The following is a 26,705-nucleotide window of genomic DNA, read 5'->3' as shown; positions in this document are numbered from 1 at the left end:
AAATAAAAAAGATCTGCACCAGAATTATTAACATTAAGTTCTTAAAGTTGCCACTCATTAAGAGCTTGATAGTTTAGAAATAAATTCTGGTTTTTAGTCATACACCATAAAATCAAAAATAGGAAAATAATACTTTGATGACAATAATAATGACCCATCTGATGTGTTGAACGGACTTTTGAACATTTGCAGTTTTTGAAAACTGAATCCAAAGAATGCAGCTGCTGTGTTGGAACAAGCTTAATGAATTATCATATGAATGTACAGAATATAATAGTACATATTATTTCAGCAGTCATGTTGTCAAAATGTATGTTTGTGTGCTCATAAAACAGAAAGCCATTTCAGTCGGTATGTGGTTTGCTAGCCAATATCCCTCCCACATATTTCACAGCTGACATGATGCGATGCACAGATGCTGAGGATGCGTGAAGCTCAAATCAAAATTTAATTCCCAGATTACATTATACACATAATCTGTGTTTCAAGCACTTGATTTTTTTTTAGAGAAGGCTGATTGTCTTTAAAATAAGATAAAACATCAATATTTTCACTTGAATTTGAACCACGAGACGTTTTGGTCGCTTCAGTGACTTCATGTTTCCACAGGGGATACAAGAATTAGGGAAGCTAGTGACGACCCTTCCAGCTGCTAATTACAACCTTTTGAAATATATATGCAAGTATGTCCAACATAATCATTTCAGACACATTTTTGTCAGTCGTTTTCATGCTTCAGTGCTGAAAGTGAGCTCTGTCGTTGTAGATTTCTGGATGAGGTGCAGTCTCACGCACATGAAAATAAAATGGGTGTGCAAAACCTGGCCACCGTGTTTGGACCAAATATCCTCCGTCCCAAATTGGAGGATCCAGTAGCTATTATGGAAGGTAAGCACTTATTATTGAATTTCCAACCCATTACTTTGAAAAGCAAAACACACTTCAAAACTAGACACCTACAGGACGGTTGGACCAACTATGCCTAATGTAGCCGACTCGTCAGTAAATGAGTACAAAACAGCGTTTCCAAGCACCTGTCGCTTACTGACTGTTTCACTGACCTTGGCGCCCGCAGGGAACAAAAAGGTGAGTACATCGCTGCTGGAGATACCCATGCTGCTGTTCCTGAGCACAGATATTTTTTCTGAGAGAAGGGATTTCGACCTTTGTGAAAGGTGCTTCAGGCCTTTCCTTCTCTTCACTCAACGAAAATGCTTGGAGGTCCCCGACCCTCTTGATGGAAGTGAGCGCAGTCAGGAGCGCTGTCTTAGCAGACAGGATTTTAAGCTCGACTTAAGGAGGATTCAACCTTCTGGCTCCCCTCAGGAACCTGACGATAAGATCATGCTTTCCCAGGGACCAGCCGTCCATTGCATCACGATGTGCTGAGATAGCAGCCACATACACTTTTCATGGTGGAGCGTGACAGCCTACGCTCCAACCTTTCTTGCAGGAAAGAAAGCGCTACTCTAATTGTGCATCTTCGGGGGTCTTCTCAGACTCCACTTCAGTGCATAAGCTTGACTTGTAGAGGGAGCTCTAGCCTGAGTGATGGTGTCCACCAAAATCCAGGTCCAGGTGGGCCTGTAAGGCGCAACCAGCAATACCTGTTCCTCGTCCTCCCTGACCTTGCACTGTGTCTGTGCGAGAAGGCTCACTGGGGGAAACGCATACTTGCATAGAGCCCGAGGCCAGCTGTGTGCCAGTGCATCCCTGCCGAGGGGGGCCTCGGTCAGAGAGTAATACAGCTGGCAGTGGGAGGACTCGTGGGAAGCAATCAGGTCTACCTGGGCTTCCCCGAATCGACTCCAGATCAGCTGGATGGTCTGGGGGTGGAGACACCATTCTCCGGAGAATGTGAGCTGTCGTGAGAGCATGTCGGCTGCACGATTGAGCCCCCCTGGAATGTGGATGGCACGCAGCAACTTGAGCTGCGTCTGACTCCAGAGAAGGAAAAGGCGGGTGAGACATGCAACATGATCGTAGACCTCCCTGTCGGTTGATGTACAAAACAGTCGCAGTGTTGTCCGTGCGTACCAACACGTGCTTGTCGTGAAGCAGTGGCCAGAACTGCCACAGGACTAGAAGCACTGCCAACAGCTCGAGGCAGTTGATGTGCCAAAGCAGTCGAGGCCCTGTCCAGAACCCCGAGGCTGCCTGCCCGTTGCATGTAGCGCCCCAGCCCGTGCTGGAGGCATCCATTGTGACAACGACATGCCGGGACACTTGCTCTAAGGGTACTCCAGCCCATAGAAAGGTAAGGTCTACCCAGGGGCTGAATGAGTGGCGACACGTCGGCGTGTCAAGCAAGGGTGCCCTCCACGACCTTCTTTAAGAAACCTCCAGTCCGATGCTCACGGCGGCCCGGGAAAGCATGGCCGTCAACTCTGGGTCCGATTCGGCGGTGGTGACAACACCTGAGGTGGGCAGCCCCACCGAATCTTTATCCTCAGAGGACGATAGCCCATCCTCCGATGCTGCTATTGACATCTGATCCTCTATCGGCACGCCATGGGATGGCTCAGCAGAATCATTGTGGAGCTGCACAGAACAGCTGCTGCGGGAGGAGTGAGAGGTCCGAGGGGACTGGCCCGGCGGAGAGGCTCCCACTGTAACCCTCAGATCACCCAGAGCACTAGCTGGCGGTCCTCTGCTCGTGGCAGAGAAACCGGGATGGGTAGTGACAGAAGGTGCCCCTCCCACCCCTTTGAGGAGAGAGAGGCGAGATCGCAGCGCTGTCATGGTCATACGCTCACAATGAACCATCCACGAACGTAGCTTCAGCGTGCTGGATGCCCAGATACTGAAGACAACGATCGTTGACAGAGGACAGGTAATGACCGCAAACAAGAGGATACGGACAGAGCAGCATCTTTAAAAAGACGCGAACCGACCGTGATCAGAAACTGCTCTTTTAGATGAAGCACCCAGGGGAATCGCTGACTCAACAGGGACGCCGCTGATTGTGCCGTAACGCCACCCAGAACAGCCTCTTCTTCCAGCAGAGAGAATTCGCCTGGTGAATCCCGAACTGTGTAGCTCATTCACTCGGCTCCGAAGCAAAAATCTGATGAGTGGATGCATCTGCCGCCTATTTATACCCGTGTGCACTGGGAGTGGCTCAGCTTGCAAAATCCACTAGTCAATTTTTATTGCCATTTTCTCTTAATCAGAGAGGCTTTGGGCTCCCAAGTAAGACCCCTATGTCGTCACGACATAAATCATAGTGAACGACAGAAAGGGAACTACACATTTACATAAACATTAAGTTCTGACTAATGATGCAACAAAAATAAGTGCAAAGTTACAAGTTACAAACCAACCACAATGTAAAAAATGCTTTTTCAAAGTCATAAATAAAACAAAGATTATAAGAGTACATTTTACAAGAAAATACTATTTCAGTCTTTCTACTGATTTCATAACTAATACGTACTAGTTCTTTGTAATTTTTTGTGAAATTGACTATTTCTGGGTGAAAACTGTTTCTCACCTATTTTTTTTAGGACTTTACATCCTAATTTACGACTTAAGCATCACTTATAGATGAGGATTATGGAATACAGCATTGTGTGTGTGTGTGTGTGTGTGTGTGTGTTTTATAGGCACCTCCCTTGTTCAGCATCTCATGACGCTGCTCATCAGCAAACACGAGCGTCTGTACACTGAAAAAGACTCAGAAACATCTCAGAACCAGACGGAGCTCAAGGACCAAATCCAGCAACTTCAGCAGTCCAACCTGGTGGACTGGATCTCTGAGGAGGATCTCCACACCTGCCTGTCTGCAGACGCCGCTTTGGCCTCCAAGCCCTTGCCTCAGGGAAAGGGAGAGACAGCCGTCAGCCCTAGTAAGCAGGCCAAGACGCTTCCAGGATGGAAGTACACCTTCAAAGGCTCCTCGGCCAAAGGAGCATCCGCGGTGGACGGTGGGAACTGGTTAATGAATGGTCTGTCCTCACTGAGGGTACACCGCCGAACCTCGTCTGGCGAACGCTCCAGGGACTCAGGCTCCTCTCAGAGACTGTCTACTTACGACAACGTCACGTCTTCATCGAGTCTGGGCAGCGTGCTGAGTATGGACAGCACACCGTGGTCCACCTCATCCTGTGAGATCTCCGTCACAGACTCTGGAGGCGAGCCGCTGGGGACAGAAGACAGGCCGAGCGCTCCGGAGGAACAGAGCGAGGAGGAAGCCAAGCCCGGCGAACACGAGGAGGACGCTGAGGAGAAGCGCGCGAGCGGTTTGTTTTGCGGTGACAATGGGAGCGTCGCACCAGTCATTAGAGTCGTGGATGAAGACGGAGATGCAGACGAAAGTCCTTCGTCTCTGGTCAGCGTCGTGGCAGAACTGAAAGAAGAGCTGAGGAAGCAGAAACAGACTTATGAATCTAGAATTAAAAAGTAAGGCTGCTGTTTTTTAAATGACAAGGGCGGTTGGAATCGTTTAAAAATGACACCTATATATTTAAAGGGGTCATATGGTGATGCTAAAAATAACATTAATTGGTGTATTTGATGTAATGCAATGTGTTTACATGGTTTTAGGTTAAAAAAACACATTATTTTCCACATACTGTACATTATTGTCGCTCCTCTCTGCCCTGTCTTTCTGAAACGCGTCGATTTTTATAAAGCTCATCTGTCGGAAAAGCACGGTGTGCTCTGATTGGCCAGCTATCCAGTGCATTGTGATTGGCTGAATGCCTCAAGCATGTGACAGAAATGTTATGCCCCTTACCATATTTGGAAACACACAGCGTCTCCACGACAACAATACTACAGCGAGAATAAAAGTTACGCCTTCTTTCTTTGCATAAACAACATTGGGCAGTATTATGCAAATCTTCCCACACAGTGATGTAGACATGTGGGGGGGTGTTTGAACGAGGCATTTTAGGAGGGCGTGGATGAGTCAACTTTTATAAAGAATATCTCTTTGGGTTTGAGTCTTTAGTCTTTGCAACTTTATGGATCTTATGTACGCACAAACAGCTTGTAACACACCAAACACAACGGAAAACTTGAAATCGCATCATATGACCCCTTTAAGCTCTGTTCGGGTAGGACTAGTTTCTCTGAGTAGAGGTCAGGTAAATTTGTAAATAATCTGTATTTTAGCATCATTTGTACTAAAAATATAAACTTAGTTTAAAGTGGCAGTGCACCAAAAAAAATAAAAAATCATCAACATTTGTCATCATTTATTTACCCTCAAGTTGTTTACAAACCAATATTTTTCTTTCTTCTGCTGAACACAAAAGCAGATATTTTGAAAAATGTTTGTAACCAAACAGTTCCTGGTAGCCATTGACTACCATATTATTATTATTTTTCCATACTATACAAGTCAATGGCTACCGTCAACTGTTTGGTTACCAACATTCTTCAAAATATATATTTTTTGTGTTCAGCGGAAGAAAGAAAAATATTGGTTTGGAAACAACTTGAGGGTGAGTAAATGAAAACAGAATTTTCATTTTTCATGAACTGTTCTTTTATGTCAAGAGTTTTCAAATGTTTTGAAGCCAAGCAGAAATAATATGACCCGTTGAAAGATTCTACATTTATAAAATACATGTACATAATTTCATATACAAATACTCATTTATACTATGTGAGAAATAATTGAGATATTATGAAGAGAACATTTTTGTGATCCACAAAATCTTAGAAAAAAAATGTGAAAAATTTTTTTTTTTTTTTTTCATTTGAATAATTTGGGGGTCCTCTGAAAAATCACAGACAGACTCTGTTAATAATTGTAAAATAAATATTGTTTTGAAATGAATCCTGTCTGAGGATCTCTAGAATTAATTTATTGCCAGAATTTGTACTTTTAAAAACTTGTTTTTAATGATGGATCAGATTGTTGAATCCTTACTATAAACATAAACTGAATCTGAATAAATGTATTAATTTGTATTTTTAGCATAATTTGTACTAAAAATCGAAACAAGGTACACCATTCATAAAATCTATAATATATAAACATACATTTCATATATAAAGATCCATTTGTACTGTGTGAGAAAACATGTCCTATTAGGAAGACAAAATGCACTTTGTGATTTTGATTAAAATGAAACAGCATTTTTTCAACAAGAGTTGAGAAAAATATTACAGAAAAAAAATATATACTTTTTTCCCAAAAATTTTTGAATAATTTGCGGGTCCTCTGAAACATTACCATCCGTTAATAATTGTAAGATAAACTTTGTTTAGAAACAAATTCTGTCCTGAAAAGTGTTTCACTTAAAATATCTATTGCCAGATTCAGTACTTTTTTAAACTTACCTGGTTTTGGTAAATGTCTTGTTTAAAGACCAATTTATACTTTTCTTTCTTTTTTTTCTTTTTTTGAACAAAGCAAATTCTAATCATTTCTTAATATATGTGACCCTGCCTGTGAAAACCCAGCTAAAGTCATTTTTTTGTGATTTACTGTTTTCTACATAAAATCATCCTTCATAAAGATGTAGAACATTCTATGAAAATATAACCTTTATATCTTTGATATCGACTGAGTAAGGCCATGTCAAAGATTGAAATCATACTTTGATGCTTGTTATCTCATAATTAGATTTTGAGACTTCAGCCTGGATTTCACAGACAGGGTCACATATTGTTTTCCTTAACCCACTACTAGGATGACGTTAGTTGTACAAATAAAAATGTACTGTAACCCTAGTCTGAAAACCCCTGTCATAAGTAACTGTGCGTTGATATCTGTATTGTCCACTCACACATCTGTGTTCTGCCCTCTGCAGGCTGGAAGAGTCGAGTTCAGCCCTGTGTGCACAGATGGAGAGACTTGAGCAAGAGATGGAACAGGAGAGAAAAAGAAAACGAATGCTTGAGATCAAACTGAGAAACTCTGAACGGGCCCGTGAGGACGCAGAAAACCGCAATCGCCTCCTTGAGAAGGAAATGGAAGACTTCTTCTCCACGCTGGGGGATCTGGCTCTTGGAAGCCGGACAAGTGACATTTAATGCAAAAAAATAAACACACCCAAACACATGAGGACCAGAGCACTCAGGCGTCTCCATAAATCATGTGGACAATTTTATGTCTGCAAAATTTTGTGTTCATCAAATCATTTAAAAGGCCTTCCACTATCACACTAATTCTACTGGTTACTTTTTCCAAGGAGAATGTTCCCATCATTTCAGCTGTGTAGCATATACTAAAGCCATTCTACACCTGTCATTATAAAGCGATTTCAGCTGAAATCAGTTCAAATGATATGCATATTTTGCATGTTCAGGGTTCAGGTTGATAATAATGACGATTAGAGCCGAGTCATTGGCTTTGGCACATAATCGAGCTGAAAATTTACTCCAAGGTCATCTAGTTTGTTTCTGCATCAGATTTGGAGAAATGTAGCATTGCATCAGGGTCTCAGCAATGGATGCTCTGCAGTGAATGGGTGCCGTCAGAATGAGAGTCCAAACAGCTGATAAAAACATCACAATAATCCACACCACTCCAGTCCATCAGTTAACATCTGGAGAAGACAAAAGCTGAAACAAATCCATCATCAAGACTTTTTAAATTTAAACAATCACTTCATGGTCAAAATATAGGTCCATAATCCATAATAATGCTTCTTCCAGTGGAAAGTCCATCTCCTGTCGTCTATCACATCAAAATCCAGCCACATATTTGTTTAGAGCTGTTTTAGACTGGCTTGTAAACATGTGCAAATTTTTCTCCCAATTCAGACAAAAACTTTTTCACTGAAGAAAGCATTATTATGGACTCATATTTAAGCCAGAAGCAGTGGTTTGAAGTTAAAAATGACTTGATGGATTTGTTTCTTATAAACACGCATCTTTTCGCTTCATGATAATTACTTGTGGATTATTGTGATGTTTTTATCAGCTGTTTGGACTCTCATTCTGACGGCACCCATTCACTGCAGAGCATCCATTGCTGAGACACTGATGCAATGCTACATTTCTCCAAATCTGATGAAGAAACAAACTCCTCTACATCTTGGATGGACTGAGGGGGAGCACATTTTTGACAAATTTCATTTTTGGGTGAACTATACCTTTAAGCAGGCCACTGCTTCACAAAAACATTCAATGCACGCATTTTTTAAAACTAAAATAGCTCCAGATCTTGGCATTGAAACCGTTTTCTTGCATATTCGGTGGTATTTCAAGACTGCCAAAGTGACCGTCAGTGCCACTTTCATTAAAAAAAAAAAAAAAGTTTGAAATGTGACTTTTATCAATTGATCTCATTTTATATTTATTTTACACTGTTTAGGTGTATAGAAAGGCTAGAAATGCCCTGTGGATGTGAGTGGTCAAATACTGTCATAGATTTTGTAGACTCAGCTCATTTTCTGACTGCATAGTGGGTCATATTATCTATTAGCATGATGGCCGTAGCCTAATGGTTCATTTTCCAGGCTGCTAACATGAATGTTTCAGGTTCAATCTCACGAAGAAGAGACCCAGAAACTGGACATCACCACTGTGCCCTCAAGCAAAGTGCTTTTTGCTGCTCAACACGTTTCAGTTATCAATCCATTTGGATATTATTTGGATTTTACTAGAACAACAGCTTTTACAAAGGACTTTAATGCATATTTAGAGTATGTGAAGATGTTCTACATCATGATTAGACTGTTATACTGTGGTCATACATGACGATTAGACATTGTGCTGTGCTGAAAAGTGTCACTGTGGTGGTATGTAATTATTCACAAAGGATTAAATTAAACGAATTGAAAAGAATGTACTCCACAATGGTTTGTTATCAAGTGCTCAAGTTTGATCGCCAGAAAGCTGACTTTTCACCGTTTGTATCACTCTGCTTGCCTGTGCTGGGGATTGTGCCGTGATTCTTTCGTTGGTCTTCTATCGTTCAGCAACATTACTATTAACAGTAAGAGTAGAACGTTAGTATATGGTTCCGAATTCAGCAATTCAGTCTTTTTTTATGAGCAAGACTGAATCATTCATTCAACCGATTCATTCAAACAAGGGACAAGGCAAGTGCAGTTACCTTTATTTTGCAAGACGGAAGCAAGCTAGAGGTAAAAACACAAACCAATGTGTTTATAATATATCATCTGCAAAACAAGCGGTTTTGTAGAGCTTAAATAACTGGAATATAGTTATAGTTATTGGTATGACATGTATGCGTAGTATGCCATTATGAACTCAGAGAGTCATTGAAACATTTACTCAAGCATTCAATTCAGTAATGCCACTGGGAAAAATACAAATTAACTGATAATACTGTCGCTCAATATAAAGGTTTTCTGCATTTCTTAAAAAGTCTTAATTCCTGCTTTGAGAAATTAGAGCAGAAAATCTTAAATTCATAAAGTCGTGGCATTAAAGGTTGCATGCACTCTTCAGTATTTTTGTTTTGTTTTCTGATATCTAAACATTTGGTGCTGCTTGCGTTAAAAATGACTTTTTTCATGAAATTAATGTACTAGATTTATGTAATACTCTGTATTTTCAAGGGATTTTATGGTACTAAATTATATTTTTGTGGAAAAGTTATGATCCATGTATCGCCTGCTAACCACTTTCTAAAATAGACATTATTAAATAGACAATGAGCATAGACCTAAAAATGAAATTTCCTTAACTTAAACTGTCATAAATTTTTAATCCTTTGGAGCACAGACTTAAGTTTGGTCGCTTTTTAATGCCTTGGCAGATTATTGCTGGAGAGAAGTTAAAATGTTAAAAAAGTGAAACTTAAAAAAAAAAAAAAACTGTAAGAGGGTATTATGAAAAATGCACAAAAATACTTTTTTTTTTTTTTTTTGACAAAATACATATTCTCCAAAACATGCTTTGCTCTAGCCATAAATCTAAACAAGCTGTGTTCCAAATTTGAAGTTGATCTAAAAAAAAAAAAATGGCGCTCTCAGTAAGATTTTCTTTGGGCGTAGCACCAAACGTTTCCTCGAGATGAAATTCGTTTTTCAACACAAACAGCACAAGTGTGACTATTTTTTTCAGGACCATTTAACTTTTTTGAATCATGGCCATGTTTTTTGTGTTCACAAAGCAAGTGCCGAATATGTACCAAGTTTCGTACCATTCTGATGAAGTTAAACAAACAAAAAAAAAAAGGTCAAAAATGAACAGCACCAGAGGGTTAAATTAAGATATATTTACTTGAGATGCAAACTGACGTTATGAAGTCTTGTGTTCTGAAAATGTAAACAAAATTAAATGACACATTGTGTTTCATTTAGTTTATTCCTTAAATTGTTTTTAATTGCTCTTATAAAGTCTTAAACTTACCTGCAGAACCCAGTAAATGTCTGGTATATTAAACTGTGGTGTAAAGGCAATGAGACAAAGAAGGAGACCGTTCTGATTCAAACTGGTGTTTATTTGCAGTACATGTACAATTGGTATCATAAGATCCCAGTGCATTCTTTGTAGTAGTGCACTTCTCAGTGTCTGTATGCTGTTTAGCACACACAGAGCTAGCAATTTATAACTAACTGTAGGGCTGGCATTGCTAGCAAATATTACATACCAGCACCAAACCTTAACACGTTGGTTTTTCAAGATATTTTACAGATGCCTTTGAATCGGACTTAAAGTCCAGTGTCTAAACATAACAACTTGCTAACATCAGCCACAGAGTTTTGTTTTTGGTAAGACGGGTTATGTAACATTGACAGTATAAGCCAAAGGGGGGAAAAAAAAATCCAGATTTAAAAAGACAAAAACATGAATGTATCTGACAGTACCAAACATATCTCTACCTCTGGGTACATAAAACCAATAAGTCTAGATCTATCGATTACCACTAGCATGACAGCAGTGGGTATTGCACATGAACTGTAAAAAATGAGTACAAAGTAAAATTAAACAAAAAGATCAAATTTACATTTCAGTTCTTTTACTTCTAGGTGAAGTATACATAATGTACAAAACTATACGTTGCCTACTATTGACAATAGTTCATTTTAGAAATAAATAAATAATGAAATCTGTATTAACATCCATCTTACGGGCAGCTACGTCGCAAAAAAAAAAAAAATGTAGAAATTTAGAGTGAGGTAGTTCATCAAAGCCTACTTTAATCTGAATTATAACATTTTTTAGTGATGAAGCAAATGCAATGAAAAATCTAAAGTTAAAATTCATGAGCTTCCCCTAAAGAGAGCAAAGAAAAATTAAGAGCACTTAAAACAGAAAAAACTAAAATGTCTGGGATGCAACTCAAATTAAAAAAAAAAAATACATATGCTGATCATTATGCGAACTCAAACCTTTAGTTCCTACAACTCCCATCTATCCCACATGTACATCCCATAGCACTGCCTCATGGGAAATGGAGTTCCCACCTACAGCATTTGATGCAATATCTTGCATATTTCCATAAACAAAATAAAGCTGCAAACCATACACACATACCAAAAAGCTTCCAATTTGCTATTACTTTGATGAAAGACCTTGCTTGAGGAAACGTCCGTTTCCAGATCATCTTATCAACATGCCCCGACCTTTCAATCGACATACGATAGAATTTCTATCCAATACGATAGAAAAATATGAACAGTATTACTTTTGAAAAACCTCACCCAAATTTCTTCATCTTTCTAATCATTCAGGAATGAATGCTGGACTCGGGCACTTTCTCCAAAACGTAGGTATTAATTTCCAAATTTAGCGATGGATTTCGCTCGTAATGTTGGTGTTTTAGGAGGAGCAGAGTTTACACTACATGCACTAGTACTGTAAACACATAATTAAATTTTTCTAAGCATTAAAATGGAAAGTATCGGATACTGAAGATGGGCTATTTTTTAGCGTTAGACAGCCATAAAATGCAGCCGTTCCTTTGGGAATCATTCTGAACCTCCAATCTAACACATCTCCATTCATTTAGCATGATTGCTCCATCTGAAACAACGTTATTAAAAAAAAAATCACCCATGGGAGCAGATCTTTTTCTCCAAGCGTAATGAATAAGATTGCATTGGTAGACGCAGTTTGAGTACTATAAATCAAAAGCGTTTCATATGCATGGGCCAAACACCCAATTTCCCAATAATTAAGTGTTCAAACAAGACCTTTACTTCAGGCTGAAGCGTAATGAAAGCTGTGGGTTACTGTTTTCTGTGTTTAAAGTTGAAATATGTACAGACTAGATTACATACAGTGACGTTTGAAAACCCAAACGTGAGAGAATACTACGTGAAGTCAATCGTGTGCAATGACATTAGAAAGAGAAAAGACTAGCTTACAGACCCTAAAAGCACTTTAAAATGTGTTTCTGTAAGACAAACGTCCAAAACGTCCAACTAAAATCAATCAGGTCACATTAAAACCACCTCTGCCGCCGAACAAACTGCGATTTTACGCGCCACTGACTCCAAAGCAGTAGTAACAGTGAGGAAACACTCGTTTATCCAGAAAAATGGATGTGCCGTTTAATAAATGACTCTCTCTCTCAAAAAAAACCCAAAACAATTAAACACCTTAAAAATATATTCCCCATTCATCTTTATAATATAAATAAACTCAAATCATTCCACATCCAAATGGCAAGATGGCGCAGCAGTAGCTTCCATCTGCCGCCAAAAACGAAAGCGATCAAAGTAATGCTGGTTTTCCAAAACTCTTACCTCCGTTCTTACACTTTGTCAATTCAAAAGAACGTGTCAGTTTGAGACAGAAAGGAGGAGCGTTTCCAGACTGGCGTGACGCTTGCATGGAAGCGGGGAGCGGATGATGATGATGAAGATGATGATGATGATGGAGGAGAAGGAGGAGGAGGATAGTCATCTGCAGCAGCCCAGCGGTCCTGCGCTCGCCTCCTGACTGCTGTCTGTGTCGGTGGACATGGACGAGACGTCGTTTGTGGAGGACGAGGACGTCGAGGGCTCGTGGGAGTCATTGCTCACTGCTGCACCTGTGCTATGAGAAACAGATCCCACTTTTATCAGACAGGTACTGCGGAAACTCAGTGACTTTCACACTTCAAAACTGGGCTGTCTCTAGGGTTGGGGTATCGTTTGAATTTGATCAATTCCGATTCTGGTAGCACTTTATTTTACAATCCTGTTACTCATGTACATACTATGTTCTTATTATAGTAATTACAATAACTAGGTAAAAACTAGGTACTTACCCCCCTGAACCTAACCCTACCCCATGTAGTTACCTTATATTACCAGTACTTTCTTAGGTACACTGTAAGTACACTGTAATTACACGTACTGTAAAATAAAGCGCAACCCCGATTGCCAGTTTCGATTCCAGGTTCCAAAATTTAGATATCAAACTTATTTATGCTGTGACTCTTTTTGCAAAACATTTAATTGCTGCTGAATACCATAAACAAAAATCAGCCGGCTACATAAAAACTGGACTCGATTAAGAGCTGTTTGTGTGCAAAATAGAGCTGCACAATTCTGGATAAGTTGACTTTTTTTTTTTTTTTTTTTAAATGGAGGTTGTAGTTCTCTCACAATTCTGAAGAGAAAATATTAGACAACTAAACAAAATCTCATGGAATGATTCAATGACTCACTCAAGATTTACTTGTTTGATGATGAATCACTGTTTTTGAATGAATCTCTTGAATGAATGATTCAAAGACAAATACATTTTTAACAGTCCCTTAAAAAAAAAAAAAAAGATGTGCACACGGGAATTGATAGGCGGAATTAAAATTTTAATTTTACAACAAGTACCTGATTCTGGAATTGGAATTGATTTTCGATTCCCAACGCTAGCGGTCACTAACGTTTATTTTGGTAATAGAGTAATCCATCGATTATTATGACGATTATAATTATTATTATTATTATTTTTTGTGGTAATAAAAATAGACCTAAGCGAAAAATTGCTTTTAAAATTACGTGAAATGCATATATAATAGCAATGAGGCAATAATAATTAGATTAAATAAAGCATCAAATTCAAGTAATCATTTGATTTTATTGAACAAAACTGTTAAAATACATAATGTATTATAAATAGAGCTAATGTGCATTACACATTATAACAAATGCCAACAGAGGGCGCCAACGGCTTGACAATTGTTTTACACTTTACTGCGCGATCTAATCCTTGTTTAATATTGACCAAGCATCATTTGATTCAAATGTCCACTTAATCTTTAATATTTGGCCATTTATTTACGACAGAAATGCTACAGCCACTGTAATTTCTTGAATATGTGGACATCGAAATGTGTGAACTCAGAACGAGGGTTTGAGCTTTTATTTTGAAATCGTGATGAACAGTTAGCATATTGATAAAGATATTGATGTATTCTTCTGTGTTTGCGTAGGTTTATAAATGAATTACCTTACAAATCTGATGAAATGGCACACGTTGCGTTCCCAGATTAATGTTATCATAAACCCAAACTCACAACAACATCCAAAGATGGAGTTTGAGATGCTACACACATGTAAATGATAACAGTTTGTGCAGAGCAGCATTTATTTACTGTGTAACCTACGCATGCAAATAATTAAAGCGCACATATTAAACCTGCATCGCATATATTTATTTAATTGAATTGTAGCATTTGTGAATTCACAATAGCATTATGCTTTATTACGGTTTTTAAATGGGTTAAATATATAATGCAACCTTGGAAAATGGTCTAATAATGGTCTAGTAACGATTACTCGATGCGGGCAAAATGAAATCGAGGACTTTTTTTAAATCGAATAGAATCAAGAAATAATGTATTTATTATTATTTTTTTTTTATTTAGTCATTTAGCAGACTAAATGACTAAATAAAATAAAATAAAATAAATCATTGTAGCCCTACTTAAAACAAACAAAAAAAAAATGAAGGCAAATTGTCTAAAAACAAGCCTTAATATACATAATGTTGATGTAGAAGTAAATGTATCTTGAATTAAAGATGTTTACACATTTACTAGAAAAACACTGATTTAATTAATAAATAAAACGTGATTTTATATTTTCAATTTACTTAAGAAAGACTGTCAGATATTAACCCTTTGTTTAGAATACAGTGCATAAATTCTTTTATAATGTTTTAGGCATACTAAACTCTAATATACTATATTTAATATATAATAAATGGTAAAAATCACTGAATTAGATTTATCCATAAAACAAGAAAAAACGAGGTAAGAAAAATAAACCTAATTCAAGACATTCTCTCAAAACAAGTCTTAATGTCTTAAATAAGGTCACTATTCAGGTAAATTAACCTTGCATTAAAGATGTTTAGATGTATTTACTAGAAAAAAAAATATTGATAAATGGTACATTAATAAAAAAAAGTTACAATTATTTTTTTATTTTTCATCTTATTTCAGAAGTACGATTGTGCAATCTTTTTTTTTTTCCTGTTTTAGGCATAAACCTCACTATAAGCTTAAAACAAGGGTAAAAACATGAGATAAGGAAAATAAACTTTCTAACACGAGACATATTCTATGAAAACAAGTCTTAATATCTTACACAATCAATTGATAAATGGTGACTTTTTAAAATGAATAAATAATCACTGATAATTTTTTTAATTAAGATAAATACATTTATAATAATTCACATAAATATAATATACAAAATATAAATGAATGAATCCTAGGTGGTCAGGTTTTGAGATTTCACCACATGCATTTGTAAACCTTGGACTGATGTTCTTATTTGAATATTTATCCAAGAAGGTTGATTGGACATTATATGAACTACTTTCTAATCAAGAATTCTTTTGTTTGACATTTACTTTTTTCAGCATGTGAAAATAACTCTGACTTTAAACCTGAATATAATTTAAGCCAGGGTTAAAGCGGCCCTTAACCTGTGGTTTAAAACAGATTAACCCAGGGTTAATGTCATGTGAAAAGCTAGACGCAGAGCTGGAAACTAACCTAGTGAGGCCGGCTGTCCTCGGATCACCCCGTTTTTCGTTCGTTCCTCCCAATCCAGTACTTCCTTATATATCAGCTCTGATCAGGGAACAGATACAGAAGAGCTCAAATTACTTAAGGAAACTAGTCTCTCTTTTTTTGCACTGATGCCATGACGTACAATCTTATATTTCACTTTGTGCCCATTAACAGAGAAAATAATCATACACATGAAAAAGCTTGGAATCATTGGATTCCAAAAAATAGGCATAATCAAATAGTAATTTAATAAATACATTTTTATAAATAAATAGAAAATGTACTTGTTTGTTGCATTTGTGTATGTATATATATATATATATATATATATATATACACACACACACACACACAAAGGTTTTTAAATGTTTTGCATATCTGTCACACATGAATGATTCAGATCATCAAACAAATTTTAATATTACAAAAAAGATAACCCGAGTAAATATAAAATGCAGTTTTGAAATAATAATTTTGTTTATTAAGGGAAAAAAGCTGTGACTTTGGTCTTCATGTGCAATGGCAAATTTTCTGCCGAATTTTAACCACTGAATTTGTGGAAGTGAATTTGGAAAGTGAAATAAAATTGACCGAAATTTGGATCGAATATTATACATCTTATTTTTAAACCGATTGAATATTGTGGAAGTGAACTCTGGAAGGTGAATATGAATTATTGAATTTTTAATTACGAAAATGTGCATGAAATATTTTGAATTGAAATATTCGCAGCTTAAATAAACAACTATGTTACATTTCAGGACCTAAAAATGCAAGCCCAGGAAATACAATGCATTCAACATGTGTTTTTGTTTCAAAGACATATGTCATTATTTTGCTTCCATATCAAACCTTTATCTCACCAGAGACTAAATATTATGAGTTTATGACAATCAATGATTGAAAATAAAAAGCGCACCTTTCCACTCCTCCACCGTGTGTTCTCTCTCATCCAGCTGTTTATCGGTGATCGCCGGCGGCGGCTGAAACCAAGCAGATAAACATCAATCAGATACGTCACAAAGAAAAGAAAAGCAGACGTCACGCTCTCCATCAGCACTTCTCTCTGGAGAGATCATGCAGCTGGACTCAATAACCAACACTCACCGCTTCCACTTCTGACGGGTCGAACCACACGTTGATGTAGGGGTGCTGGAGGGCCTCGTCCACCGAGATCCGTTTAGACGCATCTATTACCAGCATTTTGGATAACAAGTCTCGCGCCTGGCTCGCTGCAAAATATTGCATTTCAATCAGAAACTGAATTGAGAGGAAATTCGGCACAGACAATCATGCTGGTCTTAGATCACTGTGACTTAATGAAGGAAAACCAGTGTGTCTGGACTTCAGCAAAGCAGAACTGTGAATTGAAGGCACCTTTAATTAAAGCAATTAGACATTAGTTAGCACAGTGTTGACATACTCGTTTTGAAGCAGGAGGGGCAGCACATTTTAAAGGGTTCAGACCTTTTTATATATAGCTAATAGCAAATAGTTTACAGCTGTGAACTATGGGTTAGCAAGAATACCCAAGTATTTCATACAGTGTCTAATTTTTAAGCTTGAAATTGGACATCATTTTTATCCCTAATTGATGTTCACAGAAGAGTCTGAGATGTTTATATATAACAATAAATAGATGCAGTGTTTTTATCTAGACATGCCAAATGGTGCAAGATCAGAAGAATTTGCACATGGAGCAACATTTTATTTTAGAGTAGTTTCTGCTTTGATATGCATTTTAACATTTAATTTCTAAAAAAAATAAAAATAAATAATAATAATAATAATAATTTGTATTCTTAATTTTTGTTGTGCTGTAATTGTTTTTTTTTTTTTTTAATAATGTCTTATTCTCGATTGTATTCTTAACATTTTTGTATTCCTTTAGTTTTTTTGTTTTATTCTGCTTTTTGGTATTTGTTTTAAGGCGCTTTAATAAAGCAACTTATAACTTGAAAGGTGCTACAGTTATTATTAGTATTGTTATTAATGGTATGATTAATAATAATAATTTAGAAACATTTCATTTTATTTTAAATAAAAGAAATACACCTTCCAATTAAATACTTTTAGTAAGATTTGTCGAAAAGTTGGTAATGTGATTGCACCGTAACATCAAATGCATTTATTTTAATTTGCATCTATAAAATGGTAAAATACTAAAACGTATCATGTTTAATAAATATTCACAATTTTAAATAAAACAATATTTGCAGCAAACAAAACACACTAGCCGAGCATCATTAGCCTATCTCCTTGTAGTTTAAAGTTGCACATCGAGTCAGAAGTTTGCATTTATCTGCTAAGTGCATCTTTGAACATGGCTCATCCAATCAGAACTATCCATTTCTGATTGCAATCTACAATAATCAATATTTACAAAGTAACAACACTATAAATCTATAGAAAGCTTTAAGTCAGGCCTAAATGTTGCAGAAGCACCCTTCACCCTTCAGTCTGTTGTGGTCGGAGTCTGCAGGGAACAGCACATCTGGGAAGAGCTTCTCAAAGCTGTATCCAGCATAGCGGGGCCGGTTCTCCACGTAAGTCCTCACAGACTGGTTGAGCTTCAGCATGAACTCCTGAGACGGTGTGCCCAGCTGCTCGATCACCTTGTTCCACTGGTCAATGTCTTCAGATGACAAGCTAAGGAAAACTACCGACTCTCTCACCAGACTAAGATTTGGTGACTGCCAAGTCACATACATATGTGAGCCTGGAGCACAAAAGCAGTCTTAAGTCGCTGGGGTATATTTGTAGCAATAGCCAACAATACATTGCATGGGTCAAAATTATACATTTCTCTTTTATGCCAAAAATCATTAGGATATTAAGTAAAGATCATGTTCCATGAAGATATTTTGTAAATTTCCTACCGTAAATATATCAAAACTGAATTTTTGATTAGTAATATGCATTGCTAAGAACTTCATTTGGACAACTTTAAAGATGATTTTCTCAATATTTAGATTTTTTTGCACCCTCAGATTCCAGATTTTCAAATAGTTGTATCTCAGCCAAATATTGTTCTATCCTAACAAACCATACATCAATGGAAAGCTTATTTATTCAGCTTTCAGATGATGCATACATCTCAATTTCGAAAAATTGACCCTTATGACTGGTTTTGTGCTCCAGGGTCACATATAATGTTTCACTTTGAGCTATAATTATGTTTACTTAAGCAGTTAACCTCTTTATTAAATTTAAGAATGACACAACATTTTCCTGATCTGGTGTGATATGTTAAAGGCACAATATGTAATTTTCGCCGCTAGAAGTCGCGTATTCAAAATAAACAGAGACAAAGGCGTAGTTTGTTGAAGAAATGTATAACACTGTTCTAGTGGTTTTTGGATATTTTAATAAAAAAATCTTACATATTGTGCCTTTAAGTCTTTTTTTTTTTTAAGCCCCCGTTGAAAGTGAAAATGTTATATTAACGTTATATTAACATTATGTTAACGTGTGTGTACATGCGTACATATATATTAGTACTGATGATTTAAATGTTTGTTTGTTTGTTCATGGCGAGAACATTTAAATAAAATTATATCAGGTTTTTACAACATATTTTTGCAAAAAAATTATTTAGCAAATATATTTTTATTACATATTTGGTATTCTTCAAAATTATAAATATAAATATATGTAAATATATATGCATGTATATACACCACTACTATTTTTTTTATTTTTAATGTTTACATTATCAAGATTTTTAAATGTTTTGTAAGTCTCTTTTGCTCACCAAAGCTGCATTTATTTGATCAAAAATATTGTGAAATATTAAAACATTTTCAATTATAATATGGCAAATCAACCTTTAAAAATGGTGGTGGAATAAATTATCATATAATCCATTAGCGGGAAAAAATATGTATAATGTAACCTATTTTTTATCAAATATGGAAATCAATATTATATGAAATATATTTGCTTAAACAGTTATGAATATTGTGTAGTACATATAATTATGAATAGTCTTTATTTTTTTAATTAACTTTTTTCTGTACTCTGCATACATCTGTAATCAATGAAAATCAATTAACTAAAAAAAATGCTGCTTAGAGCTATGTATGTAGAGCGGGATTTTTAGACTAATGAGATTTTACCGTTTAGAAATGAATACATTTGACACTTAACATTGTATTGCGTAAGGGAGAAAAGAGTTATTGTTTTTTTAAACCTTCTATTAAAAATGTTACCTTCTTTTCATCAGGTCTCGCACATCAATGACAAAACACACATCAAGGGTAAAATAACTCACCAAAAGAAAGAAACAACACTTAGAATGGGACAGTAAAGACGAGCAGGTAAGGATACGGTCTGTGCCGGGAAACAACACACTACCTCTGACCATTTCAGCCATGATGCAGCCAACAGACCAGACATCAACTGAAAAATGAAATGACAACCAAATTAAAGTGCCAAAAATCTTACAAACGAAAAACAATAAAACAGAAATACAAGCACACACACATATATAAGGAACAGGGAGCATTGATGTGGATGCAACAGAGGTGACAGGTGCATGCAAACATCTCAGTGTGCGTCAGGGAGAAACTCAGGCCTATAATCCGTAACAGAGCAAGACACGGCTCTGCTTGCACAGCGCACAACTAGAGGCCGAACAAGGATACAGTCCCTCCCTGGAAAAAGGATTTTGTGCCGCACCATCTCTGCCATAATGCAGCCAACAGCCCAAATATCCACTACACCAGTGTAGCATAGAGGAAAAAGAAAAAACATAAGCAAAGCATAAAGGGCCACATTTTTCCGTGACCATTTTTCCTCCGCGCTACCATCGAGGACTAAACATCAGCGTTTTTGGCCTTCAAATTGATTTTTGTACTGCAGCGAACCACTTTCACTTCCCACGTAAGATTCAGTGACTAATGTTTTTCCTTTCTAGATGCTCAGTGCTACAGGCAAACCCATCCAGTGTGCTTGTGCATGCAGAAACCACGGCCAAACTAGTTCAGCGGGACAACACAATCCCTCAAGGGACTTTAACTAGGGCCCTATGAAATCCGTTTTATTTTTTTCCAAATTCCGTTTTTTCCGTTTTTATTTTTCTGGACTCAATTTTAATGGTTAAATTAGATTTTATTAATCAAAAGCATGTCTAATTAATTAAAACCGTGAAACTTATACAATTTAACATCAATATATTATAGTTTAACAACAAAATTACATTTTTAGGGCCCTATGAAATATGTTTGTTTTTGTTTTTCTCATGCTCTGTTTTATTGTTACCAAATTCTGTTTAAGCATTATTTTATTAACTTAATTTATTAAAATTTATTTTTACAATAGCCCAATAAAATGTTTTGTTTTTCTTTTTCCAGAAATGCTTTGTTTTTGGCAAACAATTTTAATACTATTAAAATTAAAACATAGGAGAAATATTGTGATTAATTCTTAAAATAATTTTTAAGAATGTATTAACTACTATTAGTAGTAGTATTACGTAACTTCTACTGCACAATAACATATTTCTGACACAGTTTATTCCAGTTAAACCGAACTTTTATTTTGACGGGTTGCCGTGAATACCTTTACGCTTCTGTGTATATATGATATGACGCTAGTTTCACTCAAATGAAAGGATAAAATGCTCATGAAGTGACTTTCAGAGCAGTTTTGGAGACGTTGTTCATGTATTTATGTTCTTATTTAGTGAGACGACAGATGATGAAATCACCGCGAGCATCACACGCTTCAGTATGTGTAGTAAACAAAACATACAGTAAATGAAAAGGTGTCCTTTCATAAGGCTATTGCTGCACGTTTCTTTGTGAAACTGAAATATAACAAACCTAAATTGAAATTTTAAAACAAACACCAAATCAAATAAGTTACACAAATAAAAGAAATCTCTTAATATGAACAAACTAAGGCTTGTCTGTGCTCTTTCCATTTAAAACTAGAGGCAACCACTGTATTTTAATCATGATCCAAACAAAGCTGCAGCATACATGCAACATGAGCAGTTTTTAATCTAAATTAGAAAATTTGAAATTCGAAGCAAAAACAGAATGGTCTGACTTTAGTTTTGCGAAACTATACATAAAACATATCTGCATGAAACAGCAGACGAGCTGAATGAGATGCAGATTCACTCTCTGACAGCAGGTGGTGCTCATGAACAGCAATGATACAGTGTTTCCTTGGTTACCGCTGTAAACAAAGCAGAGCTGCTTATGAACAGCAATGATACAGTGTTTCCTTGGTTACTGCTGTAAACAAAGCAGAGCTGCGCTACTTTAATATGCATCGTTCAGAGGCAAGATGACAAGAAAATGCCATCTAAACTTTTCTAAATTCAGTCAGTTCCCCTCAGAGATACATTCATACAAATTCCTACTTGTTTGGCATCTCAACCGATTTGAGTCGTCACATATTTGAACCGATTTTCAACCGGCTCGCGGTTCATCATTACATCCCTAATTTACAGATAATGGTCCATATCGCGATTTAATTTAAGTGTGATGACCTACTTTTGATTAATTCATCCAAAACTTTGACCAATTCCGTGACATTCCGCGTTATACAGTAAATTCCGTTTTTATGGCTGGATTCCGCCCGCATCGCAGAAATCATAGGGCCCAATTTGACGTTAAAACACCACAGCCACTCGGTGAGGTCGAGGTCGTTTCAGCAGAATGGTGTGGATGTGCTCAGGTGGGACCTTTACATGCAGTGACATCAAGTCAGCACTCACCATTGGCTTGGTAACCCATGCCCAGAATGACCTCAGGGGCACGGTAGTAGCGCGTCACCACGTAAGGAGTCATGAGGAGGCCGGTGGCGGCTGTCCGGGCCAGACCGAAGTCCAGGATCTTCAGCGTACAGTCGGATTTCACTACTATGTTACTGGGCTTCAGATCCTGGGAAGTGAAGAGGTCAGGAGTCAGGCAAATTTCTTTTTTCATGGCAAAAACTAAATATTTTCATGGCAAAAACAATTTTAAAAATACAAGTATAACAAATACAATAAAAACCAGCAAACAAACAATCACAAGTTATATCACACAAGATTTTTTACATTAACGTGATAAAAATTCAAAAACTTTTCCTGGCAAAATTTTACTAAACTCTTTAAGTGAGTTCACTTCATACAAGAGTTTTCTCTGTACATTAAAAGCCGTCACAATTAATTACAATGAAATGGCAAGTAACACATTGAATTAAACGTGAAATTTTGAAGTAGAAAGACTGAAATGTTTTCTTGTAAAACATGGTCCATTTACTTCTCTTTTTTTATTCTTCTGGATTTAATTTTTCTTTAATGGTTAAATTAAATTTTAGTAATCAAAAGCATGTCAAATTAACTGAAATCATTAAACGTTTGCAATTAGACAACAATTACCAAAAATCTAAATTTCAGGGCTCCATAAAATCTTTTTTTTTTTTTTCCACTGTATTTTTCCCAAATTCTTTTCCCTCGTTTTAGTCTTTCTGGGTTCTGTTTTAATGGTTTAATTACATTTTTGAATAATCAAAAAGCACTAAACAATTGAATTTGAATTTTTCCACAATTAAATTCTGAATTTCTGAATTTTAAAGAAATTATGTGCTGTTTATTTTAATCTATTTTTCTAGATTTATGATTGAATACAAATTTATTATCAAAAAAAATGAATAAAACATTAACAACTTAATTAATCTTTTATATTGTAATCAAACGAACATTTAACCATTCTAATGTGCTGAGATGCAGAGATTTAAAACGTGGAAGAAAAATGGTGATATTCCTCTTTAAAAAAAAAATGAAAAAAGTATTTTCGAAAAACTAAAAATGTGCGAAGCCTAGGGCTGGGCGGTTTATCGAGTTTGTACAATATATCGATATATTCTTTATAAGCAATATGGTATGAAGCAATACCGTTTATATCAATATACAGTAGTTTGATATGAGCGCATCTGAAAAATATAACGGAGGACACAGACTGAGCTGCTGTGGAGAAAGTGCATAATCCAATTTGTGCGTGCATGCGTGTGTGTGTGTGTGTGTGTGTGTGTGTACCCTGTGTATGATGCCAGCAGCGTGTAGGTGTTTGATGCCGCAGAGCATCTGATAAAGCAGGTATGAGAGTCTCTCGTGGTCCAGCTCCATCTGAATGACCTGGCACAGGTTAGCATCCATCAGCTCCATCACCAGATACCTGCAGACAGACGAGACGCAAGTGTGCGAGCAACACAAATGAACAAGCATATATGCACATATACACAGAGATGTGCGATTTATGTAGGATTTCAGTTGCATCTACTGTACATACTGAACACGAACATCTCTACATATCTTTATTTAACCCATTTGAATTAATCCTTGACCAAATTTATATTACTATACTATTATGTTTCACTTCCATTCTAGAACACTGTTAAAATCACAGCAGAAAGAACTTACACATCCTGGAATTCTTCAAGTGTCTTCTGTGGCGTGAACACATGTAGTAAGCCAATTATCTGTGAAACCAAAGCATACTGCATAAAAGATGTGCCCGGTGCTGATATCTGATGATATCAAGTTCTTACAATCTAAAATATATCATTACAAAATTAAGTACACTTCTGATCAAAAGTTTAGAGTCAAGAAATTAATACTTTTATTCATCAAGGATGCATTAAATTGATCAAAAGTGACAGTAAAGACATTTATAATGTTAAAAGATTTATATTTCAAATAAATGCTGTTCTTTTGAACTTTCTATTCATCTGTGAATCTTGAAAAATAAAATGCATGACGGTTTCCACAAAAATATTGTGCAGCACAACTGTTTTCAGCATTGATAATAATCAGAAATGTTTCTTGAGCAGCAAATCAGCATATTAGAATGATTTCTGAAGATCATGTGACACTGAAGACTGGAGTAATGATGCTGAAAATACAGCTGCGCATCACAGAAATAAATTAGTTTAACATATAATCACATAGAAAACAGGTATTTTAAATTGTAATAATATTTCATAATACTACTGTGCTTTTGATCAAATAAAAGCAGCCTTAGTGAGCAGAAGAGACTTCAAAAACATTACAAATCTCACTTTTTTTGTTGCATACACACACATGGAGAGACAGAGACAGAGAAAAACAAGTCTTACATTTTTGTGGTTGACACATTTCATGAGCACCAGTTCTCTGTAGGCCCGTTTGGCGTGGGTTTGGTTCTGAAAGGGTCGGCTAAGTTTCTTAATTGCAACATTTCGTTCGAGGACATGATCATACGCTGAGCTACAAAAACAAACAGAAAAAGCCAAACACAAGCTTTTCATTCGCCACACTTTCTACTTAATGATAATCTGTTTCTTTCATATTCTACAGGCTAAGAAGAAATCCAACTCAACTTACCAGACGATGCCTTGTGCCCCAGATCCGATTGGTCTTAAATTCTGATATCGCTTCAAAACGGTAAACGTTGAATCTCCTACATCTATGCTGTAATATTCCTTCTCGCGCTTATTCCTGTTCATGGTGAAAACCGTACTGACTGTGTCTTGGGCATTCAAGAAGAACTTCCCCTTCAAAAATCTGAAAAGACAAAGAAAGAGAGAAATGAATGAATGTCCTGCTAGGCTTGCTGCGATAGACGGTGTTTTCGGTTATAACGGTGTTAAGCCGCAACACCGGTTACGTCATTTGCCTACCGCGGTTCAACAGTGTTTGCAGATTTTCAGTTTTATATACCTATTTAAATTTTGTGCAGCCTAAGTAATTTGTTATTTTATTAGGCATATATGGTGTATTTTTATTCGTTTTGTTAATAAAAGTTATGAGTTTGACGTTGTTTCTTGAATTGAATCAATGCTGAATTGTCGCTAATTTGAAAGTGAAAGTAAAATGCGTACAGCACTTTTACAAGCCATTTGAAAGCGAAGAAAAGCGGGAAACTCAAACAATCTAACACCCCCCTCCCACCCCAACAGTAATACCGGTAATTACTGTATCACGTTGATTAACCGGTGGGAAAATGTCCTCACCGTCACAACCCTATGTCCTACATTTCTTTTGATTGTGCAGTTGAAAAGAAAGAGCAAACAATGCAGTTTGCTAATAAAACACACTTTCAAAAAAGTGTATTGGCCTTCAAAGTCAGGTAAAATGCATAAATGCAAATTTATGAGTTAACACCTAGACTACATGTAAAATAATGCAAGAGTGCATTGCAACTAGAAATAATATTCATCTTATATTGGATGATGATGATAAGAGCCGGACCAATATATCGTTTTGCCGATATGAGCCTGTCGCCGATATATCGGTATCGGCGAATATGCCGCCGATATTAACATTTTTTTTTACAGAACATATAATGCAGATAAAATGCTTGAAATGGTGTAATTACTTAGTTTGTCCAGCAGAGCGCGCTCCATTGTTTGCTACTGGCGACCTGGATGAAACGCTTTAAAGCTTAAGTCTATGGAAAACCATTGGAACTTTGAACGGCCATATCTCCGTAACGGCACGGCGAATCCGCACCAAATTCGGGGGATCCCTTCAGCTCGAGGAACCCTCTCGAACGCGAATCGAGTGTACGTCTCGAGGCCCTCTTTCGAATGAGACCACCCCCGCGTGTATAGCCCCCGGGGTTCGGGAGTTACGGGTGGTTAAATTCGCGGTCCGGCGCCGACCGATCTAGCGATCCCGGGGGGCTACCGACATGCGGAGGGTGGCGTTCGAGAGGGCTCCTCGAGCTGAAGGGATCCCCCGAATTTGGTGGAGATCCGCCGGTGCGTTCGCGAGATAGTGACACCAGCCAAACACTTTCCCTTCAGTAAGGAGGTCTCTTGTTCAGGCAGCAGCATT

General features: G+C 36.8%; 2 protein-coding genes across 4 annotated transcripts in view; one reads left to right on the top strand and one right to left on the bottom strand.

Moving 5' to 3' along the window:
• The window catches only part of LOC107653933 (rho GTPase-activating protein 22-like), a 22,601-nt gene extending 15,426 nt beyond the window's left edge, over positions 1 to 7,175 (top strand). Inside the window, exons 7-10 of the mRNA XM_016440794.1 lie at positions 610 to 683; positions 767 to 888; positions 3,606 to 4,401; positions 6,768 to 7,175. Of these exons, the coding sequence (XP_016296280.1) occupies positions 610 to 683; positions 767 to 888; positions 3,606 to 4,401; positions 6,768 to 6,990 (1,215 nt within the window). The 3' untranslated portion in view covers positions 6,991 to 7,175. The remainder of the gene's footprint in view (positions 1 to 609; positions 684 to 766; positions 889 to 3,605; positions 4,402 to 6,767) is intronic.
• Positions 7,176 to 10,360: 3,185 nt separating this feature from the next.
• Positions 10,361 to 26,705, bottom strand: part of LOC107653969 (mitogen-activated protein kinase 8) — a 20,754-nt gene continuing 4,409 nt past the window's right edge. The window contains exons 2-12 of one of the 3 annotated variants that reach the window (XM_016440826.1): positions 25,251 to 25,430; positions 25,004 to 25,133; positions 24,309 to 24,367; positions 23,925 to 24,063; positions 22,620 to 22,785; positions 20,536 to 20,607; positions 18,342 to 18,524; positions 16,997 to 17,121; positions 16,809 to 16,872; positions 15,872 to 15,949; positions 10,361 to 12,913 (exon numbers count right to left, since the gene is read on the bottom strand). In XM_016440826.1, coding sequence (XP_016296312.1) covers positions 12,783 to 12,913; positions 15,872 to 15,949; positions 16,809 to 16,872; positions 16,997 to 17,121; positions 18,342 to 18,524; positions 20,536 to 20,607; positions 22,620 to 22,785; positions 23,925 to 24,063; positions 24,309 to 24,367; positions 25,004 to 25,133; positions 25,251 to 25,372 — 1,269 coding nt within the window. In that variant the 5' untranslated portion in view covers positions 25,373 to 25,430 and the 3' untranslated portion in view covers positions 10,361 to 12,782. Of the gene's footprint in view, positions 12,919 to 15,871; positions 15,950 to 16,808; positions 16,873 to 16,996; positions 17,122 to 18,341; positions 18,525 to 20,218; positions 20,291 to 20,535; positions 20,608 to 22,619; positions 22,786 to 23,924; positions 24,064 to 24,308; positions 24,368 to 25,003; positions 25,134 to 25,250; positions 25,431 to 26,705 lie in introns of all 3 variants that reach the window. The other 2 variants (XM_016440824.1, XM_016440827.1) reach the window with 2 other exon arrangements.

Source organism: Sinocyclocheilus anshuiensis, unplaced genomic scaffold, assembly GCF_001515605.1.
Source record: "Sinocyclocheilus anshuiensis isolate Anshui unplaced genomic scaffold, SAMN03320099.WGS_v1.1 scaffold454, whole genome shotgun sequence".
NCBI lineage: Eukaryota > Metazoa > Chordata > Actinopteri > Cypriniformes > Cyprinidae > Sinocyclocheilus > Sinocyclocheilus anshuiensis.
This window is presented reverse-complemented; position numbering and strand designations above follow the sequence as displayed.